Consider the following 20,827-nt stretch of genomic DNA (forward strand, 5'->3'; position numbering starts at 1 on the left):
CAAACCGGCTTTATCACCCTCTCTGCCTTCATCCGACTGACTCAGTTCTTGTCACTTGCAACCAAAAGGATTTTAATAATATATAGATATTCACTTATGTGACTTGCACCCTCTGCACTGTATTTAAATCTTCAATGTCCCTCACAGGCTCGTGTTTTAAGAGCTTGGCTCTCAGCTTGTGGCATGATTTTGAAGGCTTTGGAAACTTTAGGGAGTGGGGACTGGCTGGTAGACAGAGCTGACTAGTGGGCTTGGAGGGTTATACCTGACTCAGGTTCTGACCTGGCCTCTCAGCTTCCTGGGCCATCATCATGTGAACAACTATGGTCACATTACTCCACCCTGCCTTCTCTTGGGACGCTGAGTCCCTTGGCTCTACCTCAGGCCTCTGTTAACCCTCTGACTTAACAACCCATTTGGGACTGAAACCTCTCTGAGTCTGTGAGCCACAACGAGCTCCTCTGTCAGGGGTTGCCACACTGGCAGGAAAGTAATACACTACTCTTCCTCTTCCTCTTCTTCCTCCTCCTCCTCTTCCTCCTCTCACCCTCTACCTCCCTCTTTCTGAAGCAGGATCTCACTATGCTGTCCAAACTGGCCTCAACCAGTCTCATGATCCTTCTGCCTCAGCCTCCTGCAGCATGGAACATGGCATGAGCCACCACTGTGACACCCTCTGCAATTGGGAGCCAACCCAAGTTTCTTCCTCTCTGGAATGTGGACAAGAGACCCAGCAAGATACAACAAGGTAAGGGTCATGCGGTGGGGTCATGGGGTTCTTTCAGCATGGGTTTTGATGGTAGAGTGGAAAGAGGAATTAGGGTCCCAGGGAACTCTTCTTGTCTGTGGCAGGCTACAGCAAGAAGTAAACCCACCATGAACCCACAAGTCACCAAAGTAGAGTGAGCTCCAGAACCACAGAACATAGGGAAGGGTGGCCTGTGAGGCTGTCACCAAAGGAGCAAAGAGAGGGTGGGGACTAAGCAATGGAAGATGCACTTGCCAGTGCCAGGTGGGGATGGGCTCATAAACAACGCCACAGAACAGGTGGTGAGATGAAGTCTTTGCAGGTGGGTTGGAGTGGGACCCAAGGGTGTTCCAGCTCCCAGGTCCCAAGGTGAGTAGTGGGTAGCCACTCTTTTCTCCCCAAGCTCCTCAGGCTAGGGGTATCTGCAGTGCAGGGAATCATTGAACTCCAGAGTTCCAGGTCCTCTGCCTAGACACAACACAGGGGTGGTGTCTGTATCTCTCCCTGCCCCGGGCCCTGTGCTTGCCTTTAAAATATTACCCCAAACCTGGCTTTCAAGTCCTTGTTAATTTTTATTGTATCCCTAAAGTTCTATTTCTCGTTACATAACAAAACAGGCTGTTGCTGAAGTCACACAGCTGGTTATTTCCAGGGAAACGGACAGGTGTCTCTTCATGCCACGTGGATCTTACTGGAAGCCGGCAGCGAGCTGGAATGTGAAGGAATTTTCCAAATGGCTTGTTTTCCTAGCTCAGCTGCACTTTCCCTGGGAGCTGGAAGAAAGCAGAAATCATCCTGCCTGCTCTCAGAGTGTTTCTGGGGCTAAGGCTCTGTTCCATGGGAGACAGGAGAGGTTCCAGCACCCCTCAGTCCCCAAAGCACCAGAAGCCCCATGGCCCACTTTGGGGTCTCACCATGGTTTCCATGGGTCCTGAGCACAGTCCCTTCATGGATGCTGGATTGGATTTTTTTTGTATTGCTTTATTTTAAGATAGGGTCTTTCTATGTAGCTCAGGCTAGCCTAGAGCTTTCAATACTCTTGCCCCACTGCCCAAGCTCTGGGATGATAGATACTGTGCCTGGCTCTTTGGTTGACTTTTAATTGTATAAAAATAAATATAACACAATCTGGAATCCTTCTTACAACCTTGTCTTTTTTTTTGGAAAACGTATAATTTAAATTTTTTAATTAAAATAATTTGTACATTTCTGTGACACTGTGAATGCAAGGCTATGCATGAGCTAGGAGAGTCTTCAATCAATGAGCCGTGACCTCAGTCTGGTGTTTTTATTTTAAGTGATACGCAGTAGCTACACACATTTAGGGGTGGTGTGACATTTCATCACATGCATGTGGCACAAAATGATTAGAACAGTTGACATATCCATCTGTGATGGTGGCTCCTCCTTGTCACCTTGATAAGCTTTGGTTTGTTTCACCATGGAAACAAACCTCCGGGTATGACTATGAGGGTGTTCCCAGAAAGGTTCAGCAGAACAGGGAGACACCTCCCACCCACATATGGGCATGGGTGGCACCACTCCATGGGCTGCGGTGAAAAGGGAGAATGGAATGAGAATTCATCTTTTGGTTTTTGATTGTGGACACGGTAACCAGTTGCCTCATGCTCCTGTTTCTGTGTCTTCCCTATCCTGATGGACTGCACCTTTGATCTGTGAGCCAAAATAAATCCTTCCTTCCTTTCCTCTTTCCCTCCCTCCATCCTTCCTCCCCTCCCTCCCCTTCCATCCTTCCTTCTCTCTTTCCTTCCATCCTTCCTCCCCTCCCTCCCACCTCCATCCTTCCTGCCTCCCTTCTCCTTCCATTCTTCCCTCCTCCCTCCTTCCTTCCCTCCCTCCCTCTCTTCTTCCTCTCTCCTTTCTTCCCTCCCTCCTTCCCTCCCTCCTTCCTTTTCTCCCTCTTTCCTTTCCTTCCTCCCTCCCTCCCCCTTCCGTTTTCCCTTCTTTCCTTCTTTTTTTTTTCAAGTGGCTTTTTATCATGAGTTTTGTAACAGCAACAAGAAAAATAATAACCAATACACATCATCTCAAACATTTAGCTGTTTTCTGTTTTGGAACCACTGAGAATCTCTTCTTCTTCCTCCTCCTCCCCCTCCTCCTCCTCCTCCTCTTCCCCCTTCTCCTCCTCCTCTTTTTCTTCTGGCAGGGTCTTGCTATGTAACACATAGACAATTAATTAATTATTATCAACCATAACTATGGTTCTATACAATAAAACATTAGAACATTACTTCTCCCTCTAACTACACTCATTTAATTATTTATTATATTAATTTTCTCTTCTGGTTTAAGCAGCTGAACTCAGAGCACTTTGTGGGTCCCTAAGCGCGAGTACACCTCAGATCCCTTGCGAACTCATGGACCCAGTGGGACAACATTACTAGTACTGTTCTAGTTCTCTGGATCAACACTTGAACAATCACTGCTGTTGGGGAGACATTGAAGAGATGTCTGGCCTGACTCTCTACACTGAGGATCCCATGTGAGTCCCTGGGCCAGGCCCCACCCAGAGAAGCCTGATATCTGTAGCCACCATCCATCTCTCAGATACTCAAGGACAGCTAGAGACAATGACAACAATGGCAGCTTGGGTTTCAGGTACTAAGCCTTGCTCTGGGTGGCTCAGCATGACAGGCACCAGGTTCAATAGCTCTCACTAGGACTGCAGACAAGCCAGCTTCCTGTCTGCACAGTGCACACATTAGTCCAGTCCTTACCACCAGTCACTGAGAAGTAATGGAAGGAACTCACAGCAGGCTTGCCTCACTGCAGCACCCCCACCCCCATGGTACCACTGCTAAAGGAGGTGTACAGCCGTTTTTGGCTAAAGACATTATGAGAGGTCAGCCCTACCGTGAACACAGAGCACTCTCGTATGATTCTAGGCATCGCCCTGGTTATGTATGTATTACAGAAACTTTACTTTGAATTTTGATTTGTTTGTTTGTTTTGCCTTTCTCCAGCCTGGTGCCATTGCAGTTGGATCCTTTCTTATTTTGAGACAGGAAGCTAGCCTCTAACTCATAACTCTCCTGCCTCAGCCTCCCTGAACACTGTGTTCACAGAGTGCTATTGCCTGGTTAAGGGTGCAAGATTTTATTCAACCAATCCAGCCAGATTCTCATTAAAACCAGACTAAGCAGGCCAAGGACAGAGCTCAAGGTCAGAACTGGTTAGCACGAAGACTCGAGCGTTCTGAGTCAAACTGGGCCACAGGAGTCTATCTCTCCCATAATGCTACCATCACGATCAACGACAATCAGTGGGCTAATTTTCATAATTGCTAATTAACCCTAATAACTGGTTTGCATAAGGACTGCCTGGCTCTGCTTTCTCTTCTACCAGAGAAACATTTTGACCTTGGGCTCATCTGGTGCAGCAGATGGCAGGGCCCAACACACCCCAGGAGTCAGCACTGGCCTTTGTCCAGCCTGGACTACCTCTCTTCCTGGACTGCAGTAGTTCCCTCACTGACCCTGGCGGGACCCACCAACATCACTCCACCCCTCCAAGGCCCAGAGCATGCTGTACTCAACTCAAGGGAGCCCCCCAACCAGCTTCCTGCACCTTTCCATCAGCAGGTGGGACACCAGTCTTTCTTAGTAAATAGCCTCTGTCTCTAAGAAGGATAGTAAACCCTCACCTGCAGGGCCACCTGCTGATTCTGTCCTCACTATTTCACCTGGCTGCTACTAACTCCTGGGTTTCTACTTTCTGCAGATTAATTGGAAAAAAAAAAACGAAAAAGGAAATGTCTTTTGTCCTCCTACCTAGTCACACCCACAGGAAGACTCCGTGAAAGCAGTGCAGACCCTTTGAAGCCAGTTCGAAGTGGCTTAATTCCAGTGCCACAATCAGCCAGCTGTGCCACCAAGAGCAAGCCAATTAACCTCCCTGAGCCCTGGTTGTTCAGATGTCTGGAGTTATGGAGACAGCCGTTTGCTCCAGCAGCTCCAGCAGTAGGCCTTCCTGCTGGGAGGCAGAAGGTCTTTTATTTTTCTGATGGGCAAAGGCTGTGATGAGCCCGTGGAAGAAGACAGAGTACCTCAGCAACCCTGTAAGAAGCTCTGGGGGACAGCAGTGCCCGCTGTGCTAGCTGCTTTTCCCCATCACTGTGATTCCTCACCAGAGCAACTTAAGGAAGGGCTTGTTTTTTGGCTCACAGTTCAAAGGTACAATCCATCATGGCTGCCGAGTGCAAGGCAACATCAGCATCAGGAGGCAGAGGGAGACATGTCGTGCTTGGCAGCCTTTCTCCTTTCTCTGCTGCCTGCGAGCTCACCCCGTGGAATGGTGTTGCCCACAGTGAAGATGGGTCCTCAACCACTAGCCCAACCTAACCCTCCCTCACAGACGTGCTCAGAGGCTTGTCTCCTAGGTGATTCTGCGTCCTGTCCAGTTGATGATATTAACCATTCTAGCTGCTTTGGCTGACAACTGACATGTACTTGTTTGAACTGAAGAAGGTAGAGAGGAGAGCCGGACGCTTTGGTTGTGCTCTGTGGGAGAGGCGCCTGGAGGGGCAGAGGGGAGGGAAGGAAGAGAAAGGAGGCTGCTGCAAACATAGTGAGCCCAGCCCCTCCATCACTCTGACCCCTCCTTCTTGGTCCCTCCCTCCTCGTCTTCTTTTTTTTAATTAATTAATTTATTATTATTTTACTTATTCACTTTACATTCCACTCACTGACCCCCCCCCCCGGTCACCCTTTCTTAGTCACCCCATTGCTCAGCCTATCTAAAGGCAAGGGCCAGCTAGGGAGGACCTCCGTGTAACTGGGTCAGGGGCTCCGTGGCCATTTGGAGCCATGGACCACCCCCTTCTCAGAACAATATTTTCAGCTGCATAAAATAAATGCATACGATGACAGAGGGAACCAATTGCAGGAAATAATTTGGCAAAGCACGCAGACTCCTCATGTGGGAACATGCCGCTTTGTGAGCATGTTAAACAAGATTCGGTGGATGCCTAATAAACACACCACTCCGGAGGCTGCGCGTCAGAACACCTGCAGCAGCTGCCGAGGGATGCAGAAAGGATAGGCGCTGCAGGTCACTGCATCCTGGCGCCTGCCCCATCACCACAGTGTAAGAAAATGACAAGTGACAATTTACAAGCTGCAGAAATAAGGAATAGATTGTTTTCCAAACCAGTTCACAGACTCTGAATTCTTTGGACTCCATGCCTGAACTCACCTCTCTGCCATTCCCTAATGGCTAATCCTTCGCCGTCTCAAAGTCCTACGGGCTTCACCTTCTGCATGGAGGCGTCCCCGTTTTAATCTCCTGTACCCATTATTTCTCACCTTGATTACCATAGCAGCCTCCCTACCTCTATTCCCAGTCTCTCTGTCTCTCTGTGACTCTGCCCCCTGAACCTCCCCGCACACCCGGCCACACCCCGCCACAACCAGCCACGCCCCACCACGCCACGCTACACCCCGCCACACCCAAGTACTGGAGACTTTCACCTGTGCTAGGCAAGCACTACCATTGAGCCATATCCCCAGCTCCTCTTTTAATCTTTTAAAACAGTCTCACTAAGCTACCCAAACTGGTCTTGAACCAGTCTGTAACCCAGGCTAGTCTTGGTACCTGTGATCTTCCTGTCTCAGCTTCCACAATAGTTAGGATGACTGGCCTGTACCCAGCTCCCTACTGCCATTCTGATTGGTTGCATCCAGGCTCTACCCTGAACCCAGAACCCACCCTCAAAGCTGATCCTATTACCCCCTCATCCCCTTGCTTTGAACTCATGGACTCCGTGTTGCCTGCAGGATGAACTCGGGAGGCTTTAGACAATCAGCAAGGTCCTCAGCTCTCCAGCCTGGTCTCTCAGCGCCTTCCCCCATCTCTGCCTTCTTGCCATCTGAATACCTGAAGTCCCAGGATTATACTCCTCCCAAGCCCTTTGCCTGTGCCAGTCCCTCCCTTAGTTGTGTGCCAAGGAAACACAGCCTGGTTCCCAAGTCCTACCACGTACAGCTCCTCCACACCTCGGTTTAGCTGTCACACTCCCTGGAAAGGCGAGGATCCCCCTCCTGCCTGGGTCAGAGAAGTGACCAGGCTGCCTTATGGTAACCTTGAATCGTTCTACAACACAGCAAACTTCACAAGAGGGAGTCCTTTTCCTTCATTTCCCCCCAAACTTAGGCCAGTAGCTGGAGCCCAGAAGACCTTCAGCAGATGCTGACTGAGTAAATGGATAAAAGACAGAAACAAAGGGCAGGGGGGGTCTCAGCCTAGAGCAGCAGGAAACTGGATGGAACCAGATGCTGCACTACTATTGCTAAACCCTTCTTCTTTGGACTGAGTTACCCAGGTCCTCACAGTGCCTCTGGGGAGCAGGCTGCAACTTGTTGAAGTCAGCTCTCTGTTCTTTGAGAGATCCCTCTGGTTTCTATATATCCCTCAATTAGAGGTGATTATGTGCCTTGTCAAGAGCTCCTCACTCCCGTTCCAGTCCATGGCAGCTCTTCCAGTGCATGAAGAATGGGATTGTGGGGCTTATAGAAATTCAATTTGTATGTAGCTTTTTAAGGGACATGTGGCTTCTGGAGGCCAGTCAGCTTTGGTGACAATGACAACACCTTGATATTCTTCCAGGGCACTCCCTGCTCAGTCCTCTGGGACATGGGTCTAGAGACACCATTCTAGACACCTGGTGCTTTGGGTCAGTAGCCTTTTTTGGTGTGTTCTTTTTCAGTTTCTCTGAATCCTATGGGGGATAGGCTTCTTCCTTAGCGCCTCCATAGGAGGAAGCATAAGTGGGGGAAAATCTTTTCCTTTCTTCCTTTTTTCTTTCCTTCCCTCACTCCCTTCCTCTCTACCTGCTTCCCTTCCTCCCCTTTTCCCTTCCTCTCCTTCTTCCTTCCTTTCTCCCCTCTTCCCCTCCTCCCCTCCTCCCCTCCTTCCCTCCTTCCTTCCTTCCTTCCTTCCTTCCTTCCTTCCTAACTTCCTTTCTTCCTTCTATCTATCTTCTTTCCCAAGCCCCCCATTACTAGGGATGAAACTTGGGTCTTCATGCATGTTACACATGTGCTCTACCACTAAGCATCAACCTCAGCCAGAAGGGATCCTCTCTTCTGTAGCCCTGTGAGAACCCCCTCCATGCACCCCTTCCTATCACCTCTTTGTCTCATGCCCAAGTCAAACACTCAACCCACTGTACCTCCCACTCACGCTAAGCATCACAAGGCTGGCCCTTGCTGTGTGTGCTTGTCCTTCATGGTGCCCAGCATGCTATGGGCATTTATAAACAGTAGGTCAGGGCTTAGAGGAGATACAATAGCCTGCACCCTCCCATCCTCACAGGGGATGTGCCCAGGCCCGGGAGCTGCAGCATCCCCCGGTGCTGAGCAAAGGGAGCTGAGCAGTTGCGCACTGATGTTGCTTCCCAAGCTCCTTACCTGAGAGCACCGTGAAGACCGCAGCGAAGGCATTGAGCTTGAGCCCGTCTATGACGCTGCTGGAGTGGACGAGCTCAAGACACATGAGGCTGAAGCCGACCACCAGCAGAAGGATGTAGAGCACCTCGGAGACCACCGACAGCCACAGCACCCCTGAAGAGTGAGGCAGGGGCAGGTGAGAGCCTGTCCACCCACAAGGCCAGCCCCACCCACTAAGAACAGCAGGTCATTGCAAACTCGACCTCAGTTCTAGGTGCTCCTATGCTATGGTGCCCTGAAGGACCAGTGTGGGATGAGGTTGACCCTGCAGATATAAAGCAGAACCAAATGAGGAACATTTGCTGGGCCCCTCATCCCAGCCCCAAGGGCCACCCTACTCTAGACGCTACACGGGCAACTCTTCTATTGCTAAGCCCATTTCAGAAAGGCCTCCTGTTACCTAAGCTGCAAAGATCCCTAAACCTCTTACTCAAGCATTGCCTGTATCTTTGCCTGCCCTACCTTCTCCCTTGTACCCTGCCCTGCCTTTTTTCTAGAAACTACTGCTGCAAGGCCCATGACTTTGACCTGTGGTTCTCCCAGGAGCTGCCATGCTTGGCTATGAGCTTGCTCTCCTGGACATTGACGATTGGTCACTGACCTAGAACTGACCTGTTACTGCCCTTCTCTAGGACTCCGAGCATGATGTCACTGAGGTAGACCAGGAGGGGAGATCATAGAGTTCCAGTGAGAAAAATCACCTGGTTCCAGCTCTTCCTGAAGGATGCCGCCCCTCAGCCTTTCTAGTGGTTTGGCGTGTCTTCTGGATTGCCACAGTTTCTTTCCCCATATCAGCCCACCTTGGGCTGCTAGCATTGCTAGCTTTCCTGTCCACATTGTCACCTTCTCTTCTTCCTATATGCTTGTCACCAGTGCACAGCACCTGCTTCCTTCTGGTTTCCTTGGTTCCCTTGCAGACCCCTATCCTGGCACCATGTCCTGAGCACACAATTCTTATCCAAGCAGTCCAAGTTCCTTGCCACCCCAACTCAGGACTCAGGAATGAACTCCTGTGCCTCAGTTTATTCTTCTATAAAGTGGAGTAGCATTCAGAGCCATGGTGCCAGCACTGAGGAGAAACAGTTTCTTGGTACAGTGTAAGACTCTAGTTAGCCCAGTGAGGGACCTGCTCACTGATCTGCTGATGCTGCTGTGTACAAGGAGTGTGCAGACTTGTAGGAGGAGCCCAGGGGCTTCTGACTGAGGTCAAGACTAAAGATGGAGTCGATGGGGAGAGATGAACTTGTGGGTCCACGGAACGGGAGGAGAGTAAATGGTGGGAATGGAGACCCATCCAGCATGCACTCCCACCCGTGCCGCATCGATGTGCTGGAGGATTTCGAGTTAAGCCTGGCAGGTTGGAGATGGACCCAAGACCACTCAGTTGTGGGAGAACGGGCCACAAGAGAGATGGCTTCAGGAGCGGATGGAAAAACAGAAGCCTGGCTCAAAGTTGGGAAGGTGAGGCTAGTGAACGCTAACTGTCAGCTTGACACAATCTAGAGCCATCTGGCAAGAGTCTCCATGAGCACCTGCTCAGATCGGGTTGGACCGTGAGTGTGCCTGAGGGGTTTTTCTTAGTTATGTCAATTGCTGTGGGAGAGCAGTCTAAGTGGACGGCAGCATTCCTTGGGTTTGGGTTGTGTGAGTAGAGAAAGGGCTGAGCCACCAGCAAGTATGTACTCATTCTCTTCCAGAAACATGCGTGCGTTCATTCTCTTCCAGCAAACGTGCATTCGTTCATGGTCTTTGTGCTTGACTATGCATGTGACTAGCTGCTTCCCATTCCTGCCTCTAAGATCAAATCCAGGCTATTTCACTGGCCAGTAGAGGCCCACTCAGAACCTCGGTGATCCCTTCTGTGGAATGGGTGTCTGGGAGGAGGATCAAGGAAATGACTATTCCCCAGAGCAGTATTCACTGCAGTCCTTATTGAGGAAATGCCCCCAAGAGACATGGGTGAGACGTGGGGATACAGGAAGGGCAGGAGGGTAGGTGTTGGGAAGCCAAATCTCAGAGCTGCCTAAACCAGGATCTCATTACAATCCTCACTGGTCAACCTGGCTGGAGGGCACAGAGGGAAATGGATGTTCTGATGGGTGAACAGAACGGGCTCCATGTGCCACAAAGCCTTCTATGGGCACTGGAGATCAGTGGGACACCAGGCTCCCTTATCATTGGCTCTGTAATGAACACCTCTTATCCACTTTTATTATGGCTGTTGTTGCTACTCTTGGCATGACGATTACAATTCCCATGACTGTTATCTTACTTGTGCTTCTGAGATGAAGTTTCACGGTATAGCCCCGGCTAGCATAGCACTCGGATCCTCTCCTTCCATGGTGCTGGCATTACAGTAGTGTGCCACCATGACTGTTGTTATGATTCTTAGATCCTTTGGGTTAGAAGGTGGAGCTCTCATGCATGGGCTTCTGAGCCCAGTGAGAAGATAAGGAGCTGAATCTAGCCGATCACCCCAGCATAGTTCTGGGGTACTAGTGCCAGATACTCCATCCTCAGCAACCCAATCTCATGCCCTAGACCCAGGTGTGCTCCACACTGGCACCTTTGTCTGACTTTCTAATGATGCCCTGACTACCAGAACTTACTCTGCCCCCAAGGAACCAGTCTCACTCTCAAGAGGCAAATAAGAGTTGTTGGGATAATCTAGGTTGCCTTTGTATTAGTCAAATGTTGATACCTGTCCTGGAACAGAGTAGAGCACAAGGAGTATGACCTTGGCACTGCTATTTTTATTGGATTGTCACCTGCCTGAGTATTTTGAAAACATTCTTCTCCATCACCTTCTGATTGCGTTAATAAAGAGCTGGTGGCCTATATCAGGACAGCAGAGAAAAGGTGGGACTTCCAGGCAGAGATAGGCTCTCTGGGAAAGAATCAGGTGTGGGAGGATGGGGCAGGGAAGGACTATTTGCCAGCCAGACATGGAGGAAGTCAGACGTACTGTGACATATACTGGGCCATAGAGGTAACAGGCCACATGACAAACTAGTATAGACAGGGTTAATTAAGTTATACAAGCTGGTTGGGAAATAGCCTAAGCTTAATTCTGATCTATAACAGATACTAATTGTCTCTGTGTCATTATTGGGAGCTAGTAGGTCAAGACAGTCTGACAATAAAGAGTCCCCTGAAACGGTGGATGAGATGTTGGTGGCATGGGTCTGTTTCCTCTCAAAGACTGAAACATTGAGTTGAACCAAAGTGATGAAGTGGTTTTATCCCCATATTCTAAAAATTACTTTTACCTCCATTAATAATGTGTTCTTAAAACCTTCCTAACACTTCTCAGTTTTGTGAGTCGTGTGAGGAAATCAGGTTTTCATGCAGCCTAGGCTGGCCTCCAACTTGCTATGTAGCCCAGGACAGACTTGAACTCCTGATACACCTGCCTTCACCACCCATAGGAGGAGATTGCAGGCATATACCACCATGCCTAATTTTATGTGCTACTAGAAACTGTACTCTGCCAGCTAAGTCACACCCTAGTCCCTACTTGTCAGTTGTTAAGAGGAGGCTGAGCCTCAGGCCCAGCATCTTCTGTGCAGTTGATTGAGTGCTGATTCTCTGTAGATTTATCTTAACCCCACCTCCTCCCTCTGTGCCCACCCAGACATCCTCCCGTGCCTCTGCCAGGGGATACTCTTTGCCAGGACCCTAAGCATCCCGGACCCATGGCTCAGCACTCAGGACTAGTGAGAGACCCGTGTCTCTCTGCCTGTTCCATCCTGCCCAGGGCTACTTTTGCTGTGTTCTGCCTTCTTGGCTCTAAGTGTTCTCTCCTCCTGGCTAGGACAGTACCAGTGTCCCACTCCTATCAGCTTTTGGGGACATTGGAACCCTCAGTTCCATAAAAGTAACTTCTCTATGCCATTTGAACACTTTTGCTCCCAGAGGCCCTCCCAAAAAAGTGACTCTTGTGTTATCTGGAGAATCTCCACCCGTCAAGGACCTTCCCTGGCTCATCTTTTTGTGGTGGTCACTCCTGGTCTTCCATCAGAGCTAGATCCAAGTCAACGGTCCCAGTAGCATCTTGACCAGCCATACAGAAGCCATACAGAACTGGTGATGGGCATGCAGAATCTTGGGCATCAGCTGATACAATGGGACTGGACACTTTGTACTATAAACTGCTGTAGTCACTGTGGAAATCAGCATGGAGGACATTGCTAAACAAATAAATAAATAAATGACTGTGTGACCCAGCTATGCCACTCTTGGGTATACTCAAAGGAGTCCCACTCAGCATGTCACAGAGGCACCAGCACACAACTGTCTATTGCTCCCCTATTCACAGTAGGTAAATATATCTGCCCATCAACAGCAGATGAGCAGATAAGGAAAATGTTGTATAAACGTAGTGGAGTATTATTCAGTCATAAAGGAAGAATAAAATTACATCACTTTCAGGGAAGTAGACAGAACCGGAGTCACCATGTTAAGTGAAATAAGCCAGACTGAGAAAGACAAATCACATTTTTCTTCTCATTATCGGAATCTATATTCAAATTAAAATAGAAGGGATACTGTGGAGGATACCAGAAGGATGAATTTGATGGAAATACATTATTTACATATGTAAATGTCATAGTGAAGTCTTTTTTCTTTTTCAAATAATATACTCTAATTAACACACAAAGAGACAAGAAAGGCACACCAGCTGACAACAGAGCCTTTTCTGACTTTAATGGATCTGCAGAGGATGTGGATACATGCTCAGGCTCAGATGCTCCAATCTTCCTTTTCAACATACATATGGAAAAGAGAGTTGACTTTGGTAAACATAAGCCCATGCTGGAACGGCAAGTGTTGGTGTCTGGAGGACACAGCACAGACGGTGGGAATAATGAAGCGGTGGGAGACGTTGTGAAACGCCAGGGACTGGCAGAGAAGGGAGCAGCAGCCGGGCCTCGGTTATGGGGAGGGGTGATCAAAGACAGGAGGGAGGCCAGTCTCCCAACTTGGTGCTGCTGCTAATGGCTAGATTTGCAGCAGAATAGGTGACCTTCAGGGGCAGAAGAAATGGAAAGATTTCTCATCAGGTGGGGCCCAGCTGACAGTTAATCCTGTTAGCTGCACTTTTTGCCTTTTTAAAAAACAGCTTGGCAGGTCAACTCTGACCCACATTGATGGAATTGATGGGTTTGCAGGACCGACTTCCCTTGCTTGCAGTCCCTTCTCAGCTGAGAGTCGCCAGGGCTGACTCCTCACTGGACTCAGAGACACCTGGGGGAGTCGCGTCTCAGCCTCCTGTGACCTTGAGTGTGGGCTCACCTCCTGTCCCTCACTGACCTCATTTGAGGAGTGGGCCGGGTAGACATGGAGCCAGAATGACAGACAGTGCAGAAGCAAGCACCTGTGGATGCTGTGGGCTTGATGCTGGTATGGATGCGTGTGCGCGTGCACACACGCGTGTGAAGGTTAAGAAACACCATTTCTGGTGAATGAGTATAATTATTAACAGTTATAGTCAAGCCTCAAAGGAGGGATACCACCCAAAAGCTGTGCAGGCACAGAATGCACCTACCACACACCTAGTAGCCACTAGGCTTGTCAGTCATGACCTCTCGATGGAAGGAGATACCCTAGAAAGGCTGGGTTTTTTTTTTTTTTTTTTTACAGTTAACGTGTTTTTATGTAGATTTCACACTAAATAACAATGGAAGTCAAGCACCACGACTGGAGTGTGTTAGCTCAGGCCTCTAACCCCAGTACTTGGGCTCAGAGAGGCAGGAGGATCAGGAGTTCTGCTACATTGAACTGTACAAAGATGTACAAGACTCTGTCTAAAATATGATGAATTGGTTCATTAATAAGGTGGAGGGGGAAATCCCATCCTAAAAAAAGTAAAGAAAGAGTGAGGTGTCATAGAGGGAATTTGTTCCACATTCTCCTTCTGCCTTTGCACGTGCACATGAGAGTGCTTGCACCCACATCCCCAAGAGCACCACACACATGGAAAGTGTATGTAAATCACCTGCGTATGCACCACACAGAGAGAAAGCATGGAATAGTAGATATGTAAACATTCTCACATGAACCACACTCACACAGAAAATATACAACAGTAGATACATAAAAACCCCTTCATATGTGCCACACACATATGCAAAGTATAGAATGCTAGCTGTGTAGGCACCTTCGATGACTATCCTTATCAAGTATGACATGCCATATGTAATTGGACATTCTCTGCCTTCATGTGACTGTCAGTGTGCTGGATTTGTTAGGGTCAGTACCATCCCAAGCAGAAGAGCGAAGTTCTGGGACGTCAAGACAGTTTCGTTGTAGTCTCATGGGAGGAGCAGTGCAGTGCATGTCCCCACCATTACACAGGTTGATGGGGTCCAACAAGGTGTTGCTGATCATCTGTTTGTGGGTGCCCTGGTGAGGGGAAGCCTGAGATTGGGCCAATAGCCATCACCATACAGAGCTGCAACTCCTGTATCATGCATGAAAACCAGGTTATAATAGTCAATACTAAGACAAAGAAGTGTGGATGGTAGACTTTACCAGAGAGCCTGGGCAGGTGACACACTGCTACTGAATCCCAGTGTTTCTCCTGTATGTGGGATCTCTGCACCCACTTCCTGGCCTACTCTAAGGACTGGATAGCTCATTGGTGAGTTAAGTGCTAGCCCCTCTCTGTCTGTACGTGCTATGTGAAACTTTAGCTGTTCCTACTATGATCCTCAGTGTTCCCAGTATGATGTCACCCAGAGGACCCTAAGGTCTGGGATAACAGCCTATCACCCTTAGACAGATAAAGTCTTTCAAGGCATCAGAGAGGAACAGTTGCAAAGTCACAAGAAACCCAGATGTGATGGTGTTTCAAGAGGAAAAAAAAAAACCTTTTTTCCTCAAAACAAATAAATAAACAAATAAGAACCCATCAGTTTAATACATTGGATCAATAAGTCACTGCACGGAGGCTGAGGGCTGCGTTCGTTCTGCAGCACGCCCTGAAGCAAGCATGTTAAATCATGTAAATGACACGAGCCAGTCTGCCGGGGCTGGGAAAGGCTCAGTGACAGCTGCTGCTTATGAAATGTCAGCGTGTGTATATGTGTGTGTGTGGGGGGGTCAGTGACCAGAAGGTGTGGGCTGCCAAGAAAAGGCCAGAGGCCTTGAAGAAGCAAGAGGAAGTTCTCTGGAGTCACAGAGCCCCCAGCCTGCCTGCAAATGAGAGGCTCTCTGCCCACCGAAAGGTAGGATGTACTGTCTCAGAGGAAGGCAAAGACAGAAGCAGGCTAGGGGCTCACTGCACTCCCTGAGCCATCCTCTGTCACAGAATGGGAACCCAAGGGCAGGTCCACTGGGGTAGCCAGGAAGAGAAAGTGCAGAGAGACCAACAGACCTGGCCCTGTTGCTAGCATCCCTCTATCTGAAGGCTCGAAGGTCCATCTGCTGCCAGAGGCCTCAGTTTTCCCCTTGGGAAAGTCAGGGAATTCTCACACAAGCTGCCAGCAGACAGAATCCAACCAGCAGAAATGTCTTGTTTGGCCCACACAATATTTTTAAAAATATCTGCATTCATTGTCAACATTTAAAAATAGGAAGAAGGGTTTCATCAAGCTCCAGTTTTCTGAAGTTCATTTGCAACGTGGCCAAGTGAAGCCAGGGCTACCTCCCAACAGAGCACCCACTGACAGGATGGCACAGACTCCTCCTGGCACCTCAGCCTTTTATGGCTCCTCCCTGAGTTTATAGCCCACAAGACAGTGTCTAAGGCCATTTCTGTCCCTGGTACTACAGGGGCACAGAATTGTTTTCTTTCTTGTTTTGGTTATTATTTGGTTGATTATTCATGAGACTGAGTCTCCCCGGGTAGCCCAGGCTGCCCTGAATCTATGAACTTCTTGCTTCAGTCTCCCAAACTCTGTGGTTGCAAATGAGCCCCCCAACTCCTGACTATGAATGTAGCATTTCAAGGCTCTGGGTAGTACCAAGACCACATGCTGGAGACATCCTTAACACCTGAATCACCAGCTTTCCCTGGGCTAGGGTCTTAGCAACCATGCAGGATGGCTGATATTCAGAATTAACTGGAAGGAAAGCCCTTTGGCTCAGATTTCTTATCAGAGCCAAGTATATGAAAAGAGTAGTCTTGTCACAGCCTGGGGCTGAATGTCTCCAACATACTTCCACAGTTAAACAAATACTTGGTCCCCAGCTGATAGTGCTGTTTGGGTCTAGCTAAAACAGGTCACTAGAGGTGGGCGTTAAAGGACATACCCACCCCTAGTTCTGGTCCATGCTATCTGCCTCCCTCTTGGCAGCACAGAGAGCTGCCCCATCCCACCCTGCCATCCCTGCCATGGTGACTGAGGTCTTCTAAAACCATTCTCTTAAGTTGCTTCTGTTAGGCATGTCTAGAGGAGTAACTGCAACCCTCAATGTATCCTGTAGTCTTTCTACAGAGGCCCAGAGTGAGTTGCCCAACGTCACAATGATCTGAGTCCCCTTAACAAATCAGAATGTCTTCTAGGCTTTGACTCAAGGTCACAGTGGACATCCTCAGTGGCTGCTCTGTGGGACATAGCAGGGCACTTGGAGTAGAATTCCAGCATCAATAGTCAGGTTCTTGAGAACATGGAACCTGGCTGTTTTCTGCAGACCCAGGTTTTCTAGAACCATCCTTTCATATGCCACATGACTCAAGGCACAAGGTCTCAGCATGTCCAGGAGCTCTGGGATGTTCAGGACCACTCCCACCCAGACTACTGACTCAGCTCAGCAGTAGGTCAGCTCCCTGGCTGGCTGAGATGCATAATCAGGAGCCAAGAAGAGATTTGTAGCAACAGGGTCAAATGTATCAGTGATGCATGTACTGCCTGAGCTAAGTGAGTCCCAAGCAGAGACGCTCATCTCCAGGCTTGTTCTCATCAAATAATGTTCACGCCCTACCTCCCAGCTCTGTGCCCACGCCACCTTGCATGGCAGTGAACCTCACAGAAGTGATTAAGATCTTGAGGTTGGAATAGCCTAGTTAGAGGGTCCACAAGTGTCATCACAATGGAGCACCATTGTGCAAGCTGGGAGGCTGAGCTGGAAATGAAGATGCTCCATCAGAAGCAGGGCTTGCAGTGACATGAGCCAAGGGACCCAATCTTTTTTATAATGAAATGAGGCAGAAGAACAGCTCTCAGGAGCATCATGAGCACCACGAAGGGCTGGGGGTGGGGCTCAGCTACAGAACACTTGCCTAGCATGAGCAGAACCCTGGATTTCATCTCCAGCCCCATGAAGTTTCCAGAAAGGAATCCAACCCTTGTGACAGACACTTTGACTTTACACTAGGGACCTCATTGACAGATAAATCTGTTGTTTTAAGCCACCAGGTTCCTTCAAAGTCACCTCCTCCAAGAAACCTGTCCTGACTACCCTAGTCTCAGCAGTGGTCCCATGGAAACCTTTGCATAAATGTCTTGACCCTTCCTCTCCGTGTCTCCTACAAGAGAAGAGCCTGAACATAGATCAAGACCTCTGCAATTGACTGACCTTCCCTGATTTCTTTGAGCCCCAGTACACGGGAGGTTCTCAGGAACAAGTCCTTCTTCCCTTCGCAACAACCACTGAACAAACTGGTTTGTCTCTGACAGTGCTATCCTTCCTCAGAGCTCAGAGGCCACAGTCCCTGTCAATTCTAAACCATCTCTGGCAGATGTGCCCTTTAGAAAGGGCTCTTCTGGAAGCTGAGGACCGTCTCAGAGCATCTGAGACATGTCACAGTGACCTTGGCCTTCGGCACCAGATAACAGGAATTGCTCATTCTCCTCAGGAAACAGAAGCTGACACTGGGAACACACCACTGCCTCACATGTTGGGACTGGAGGATGGGGAGGGGAGGAGAGCTGGAGATTCCAAGATCAAGGTTGAGCACTGGACCCACAGGCATGCCTGCAACCCCCTCTCAGGCCATCCTGGCCAAGATGCTGGCCTCCCAGCCTTCCGTTTCTGTCTGTACCTTGTAGCCAAAAAGGACAGAGGCAGTCAGAGAATTTTCAAGAAGTCCTAAGGACAGGGTTTGGGCTCTTGTGGCTTTGTGCTCCCCAACCCATGTCCCCTGGTCCCCCTTTCTTTTGTGCTTTCTGTGCCCTTTCTGTCTTTCTCAAATTTCAGCCCCTCATTTCTGACTCTTTTCAGATACATATGATATTCTTAAATTTTTATTTCAATGCCATGTTTGTATTTTTAAAGAATCAAGATTCTTTTTGAGACTCTGCCAGGCCAGGACAACATTCCCACTTTCAGACAGTGGCCAGGGCTGAGTGGCAGCTGGCTGAGTGTGGACAAACAGGTCTGAGTGGCAGCAGGAGGAAGCTGTGGGAGGATGGGGGGAGCTGTCAATGATGGAGGTCAGAGGCACTCAAGGAGTCAGGGAGGGAGATGAGGCCAGCAGGGCATTGTGGGAAGCTTCTCGTACCTCCTAGACACCAGTTGATTTCATGCCACCTGCTGCAGGTCTAGAGTTGTGCGGCTGTTACTGGGGTGGGAGAAGGGAAATCTCCCCTGTCCTGGTTTGTGATTGTTTGTTTGTTTCTGTCAGCTTGACATAAGCCGGAGTTTGAGACCTTTGAAGGTAATAGCTGCCTCTGTTCTGACCTTCCGCTGTACTGGCCCACCAGATGGGAGCAGCTTCTGCCATACTCCATCATGAGCTCACCCACCATGCCTTCCCTCCCATGATGGAAGTGCTCTAAAACCATGAGCCAAAAATACAGTTTTCCCCTTAGGGAAAACATTTTGTCTTGGCAGTGAGGAAAGAAAAAAAACAGAACAACTTCTCAGGCCTCAACCCTGCATCAGCACCATAGAGGCATGGAAGAAAAGAACCTGGCTCCAGCTCGCCAGGAGCCCCATACTGAACAAGTGGATCATACTTTTGATCGTGGCCATACATCTATCAGTCAGGATTGCCAAGCACCATAGCTGCCCTCAACCGACAGTGGGCACGTATCTCCATCATCATCCTGATGAGAGGAAACTGAGGTACAGAGAAGTTAAGTGCAGAGCCCAGGACTGCAGCTAGCAGGTGGCAGATGTAGGACTGCTTCCAGTGAGAAGGGACAGGGAGGAGAGAAGGGATCGCTTGCATGCCATTTCCTGTACCTAAACCTTGCTGAGCCTAGGTTGCTTCACCACCATGATGGGATGTTAGTGACAGTGGGGACTTCCTGTAAACAACAAAATACACAAGAAACTGCCCAGGATGCAGGGAACAAAGGAATGAAGGCCACTGTGGGGCAGACTGTGGCAGTGAAGGGCTGTGAGGACAAGAAAGAAGCAGCTGGTCTGTTGGAGAGTCCTGGGGAGGAGGGACAGATGCCACCACAAGGATGAGAGGAGGTCCAGGAACGTTGAACCAGATGAGGACGCAGAGGCTAGGAGCTCAGAAGCTGAGTTGAAGGCCACGCTGAAGAGCTAGGAGAGAGCAGACACGGCTGAGGAAGTCACAGGGTCAGGCTGGGTAGGTAAGGTCTCCAGGCTTCCAAGCAGAGCCAAGAGCATGAGGAGAAAGAGTGAACACTTCCTAGAGACTATCGCGGGGTCCCCAGGGACAATGACAGTCTTCAGTTGGTGGTAGACACAGCAAGGTGGTCCCAGGCAGAGTACCCACTGAGGCATTGCCTCTGCAGTTCTCAGTGTGTGTGGCCTCAGACCACATGGCCAGGTCTCTAAGAGGATGGGCAACTCCAGGAGCCCAGCAATCTGTTCCCACCACTCCATTTTTCCAGTCTTCAAGATGATAGGGCCTCCAGAGCTGAGATGGGGACCTTGGCCTCTGAAGAGCCATGACTGTCCCCTTCTTGACTATTCTCTTCTCCTCCACTCCTGCTCGCTCCCTCTTGTCACGGTACCCTCCCTGCTGTACCTTCAAGGCAACAGGGTGACTCTACCTTGGGCTACTTGAACTTGATGCTCCCTCTACTATAAATGCTCTTCCCAGGGGTCTGCAGTGGCCTAAATATTGTCTGTGTCCCCTAGGTGCTCATGTGTTCAAATATAAAACCTACTTTCTATCATACCTAAATGCCATCAGCCTTGTTTAAAATTGCCACTAGCAGTCCCCACTGTGTCTAACCCCATTCAGGATCACGCATGGGAGCTGTGGCTGACATCATACAGGTCAGCAACTCGCTTGGGTGCAGCATGGGCTCTGAGACAGCACTTTATAACCCTCATGGACTTAGAACCTGATCATAGGGGATCTGTTCCTCTTTATCCCACTCACCCTGAGACAGGGTTGGAAACTTGGACAGCCACCAGAAGAGCTGGGAGACTCCAGTGCTTGACAAGATACTCAACTGGGCCACACAAAGAGGAAGACACTATCCAACCTGATCTCCAAGGAATAGGCAGAAGATTGATAAACTCCCCAAATCTCTACAGTGTAATCTCTACAGTGTATGCACTCTTAGGGCGCTCCAGCCAAGGTGGCTGTTTGACACCTGGGTTTCAGTGTGTAGCCAAGCTGATTTTGAACTTGTTATCTTCCTCCTTCTGGGCCTTCCCAGTGCTTGGGCGGCAGGCTGCCTACCATGCCTCACTGCTAGATTGGGATTATTCAGGCCCAGGGCACATTGTCCTA

General features: G+C 49.4%; 1 protein-coding gene across 3 annotated transcripts in view; it reads right to left on the reverse strand.

Annotated features, from left to right (window-relative positions):
- Gsg1l (GSG1 like) overlaps positions 1-20,827 on the reverse strand; it is a 196,257-nt gene that overhangs the window by 63,773 nt on the left and 111,657 nt on the right. For 2 of the 3 annotated variants that reach the window (XM_028764264.1, XM_028764262.1), the window contains exon 3: positions 8,176-8,328. The exons of the other annotated variant lie outside the window; for it this stretch is intronic. In XM_028764264.1, the coding sequence (XP_028620097.1) occupies positions 8,176-8,328 (153 nt within the window). The remainder of the gene's footprint in view (positions 1-8,175; positions 8,329-20,827) is intronic. 3 annotated transcript variants of the gene reach the window in all.

This window comes from Grammomys surdaster, unplaced genomic scaffold, assembly GCF_004785775.1.
Source record: "Grammomys surdaster isolate TR1022 unplaced genomic scaffold, NIH_TR_1.0 142, whole genome shotgun sequence".
NCBI classification, from domain to species: Eukaryota; Metazoa; Chordata; class Mammalia; order Rodentia; family Muridae; genus Grammomys; species Grammomys surdaster.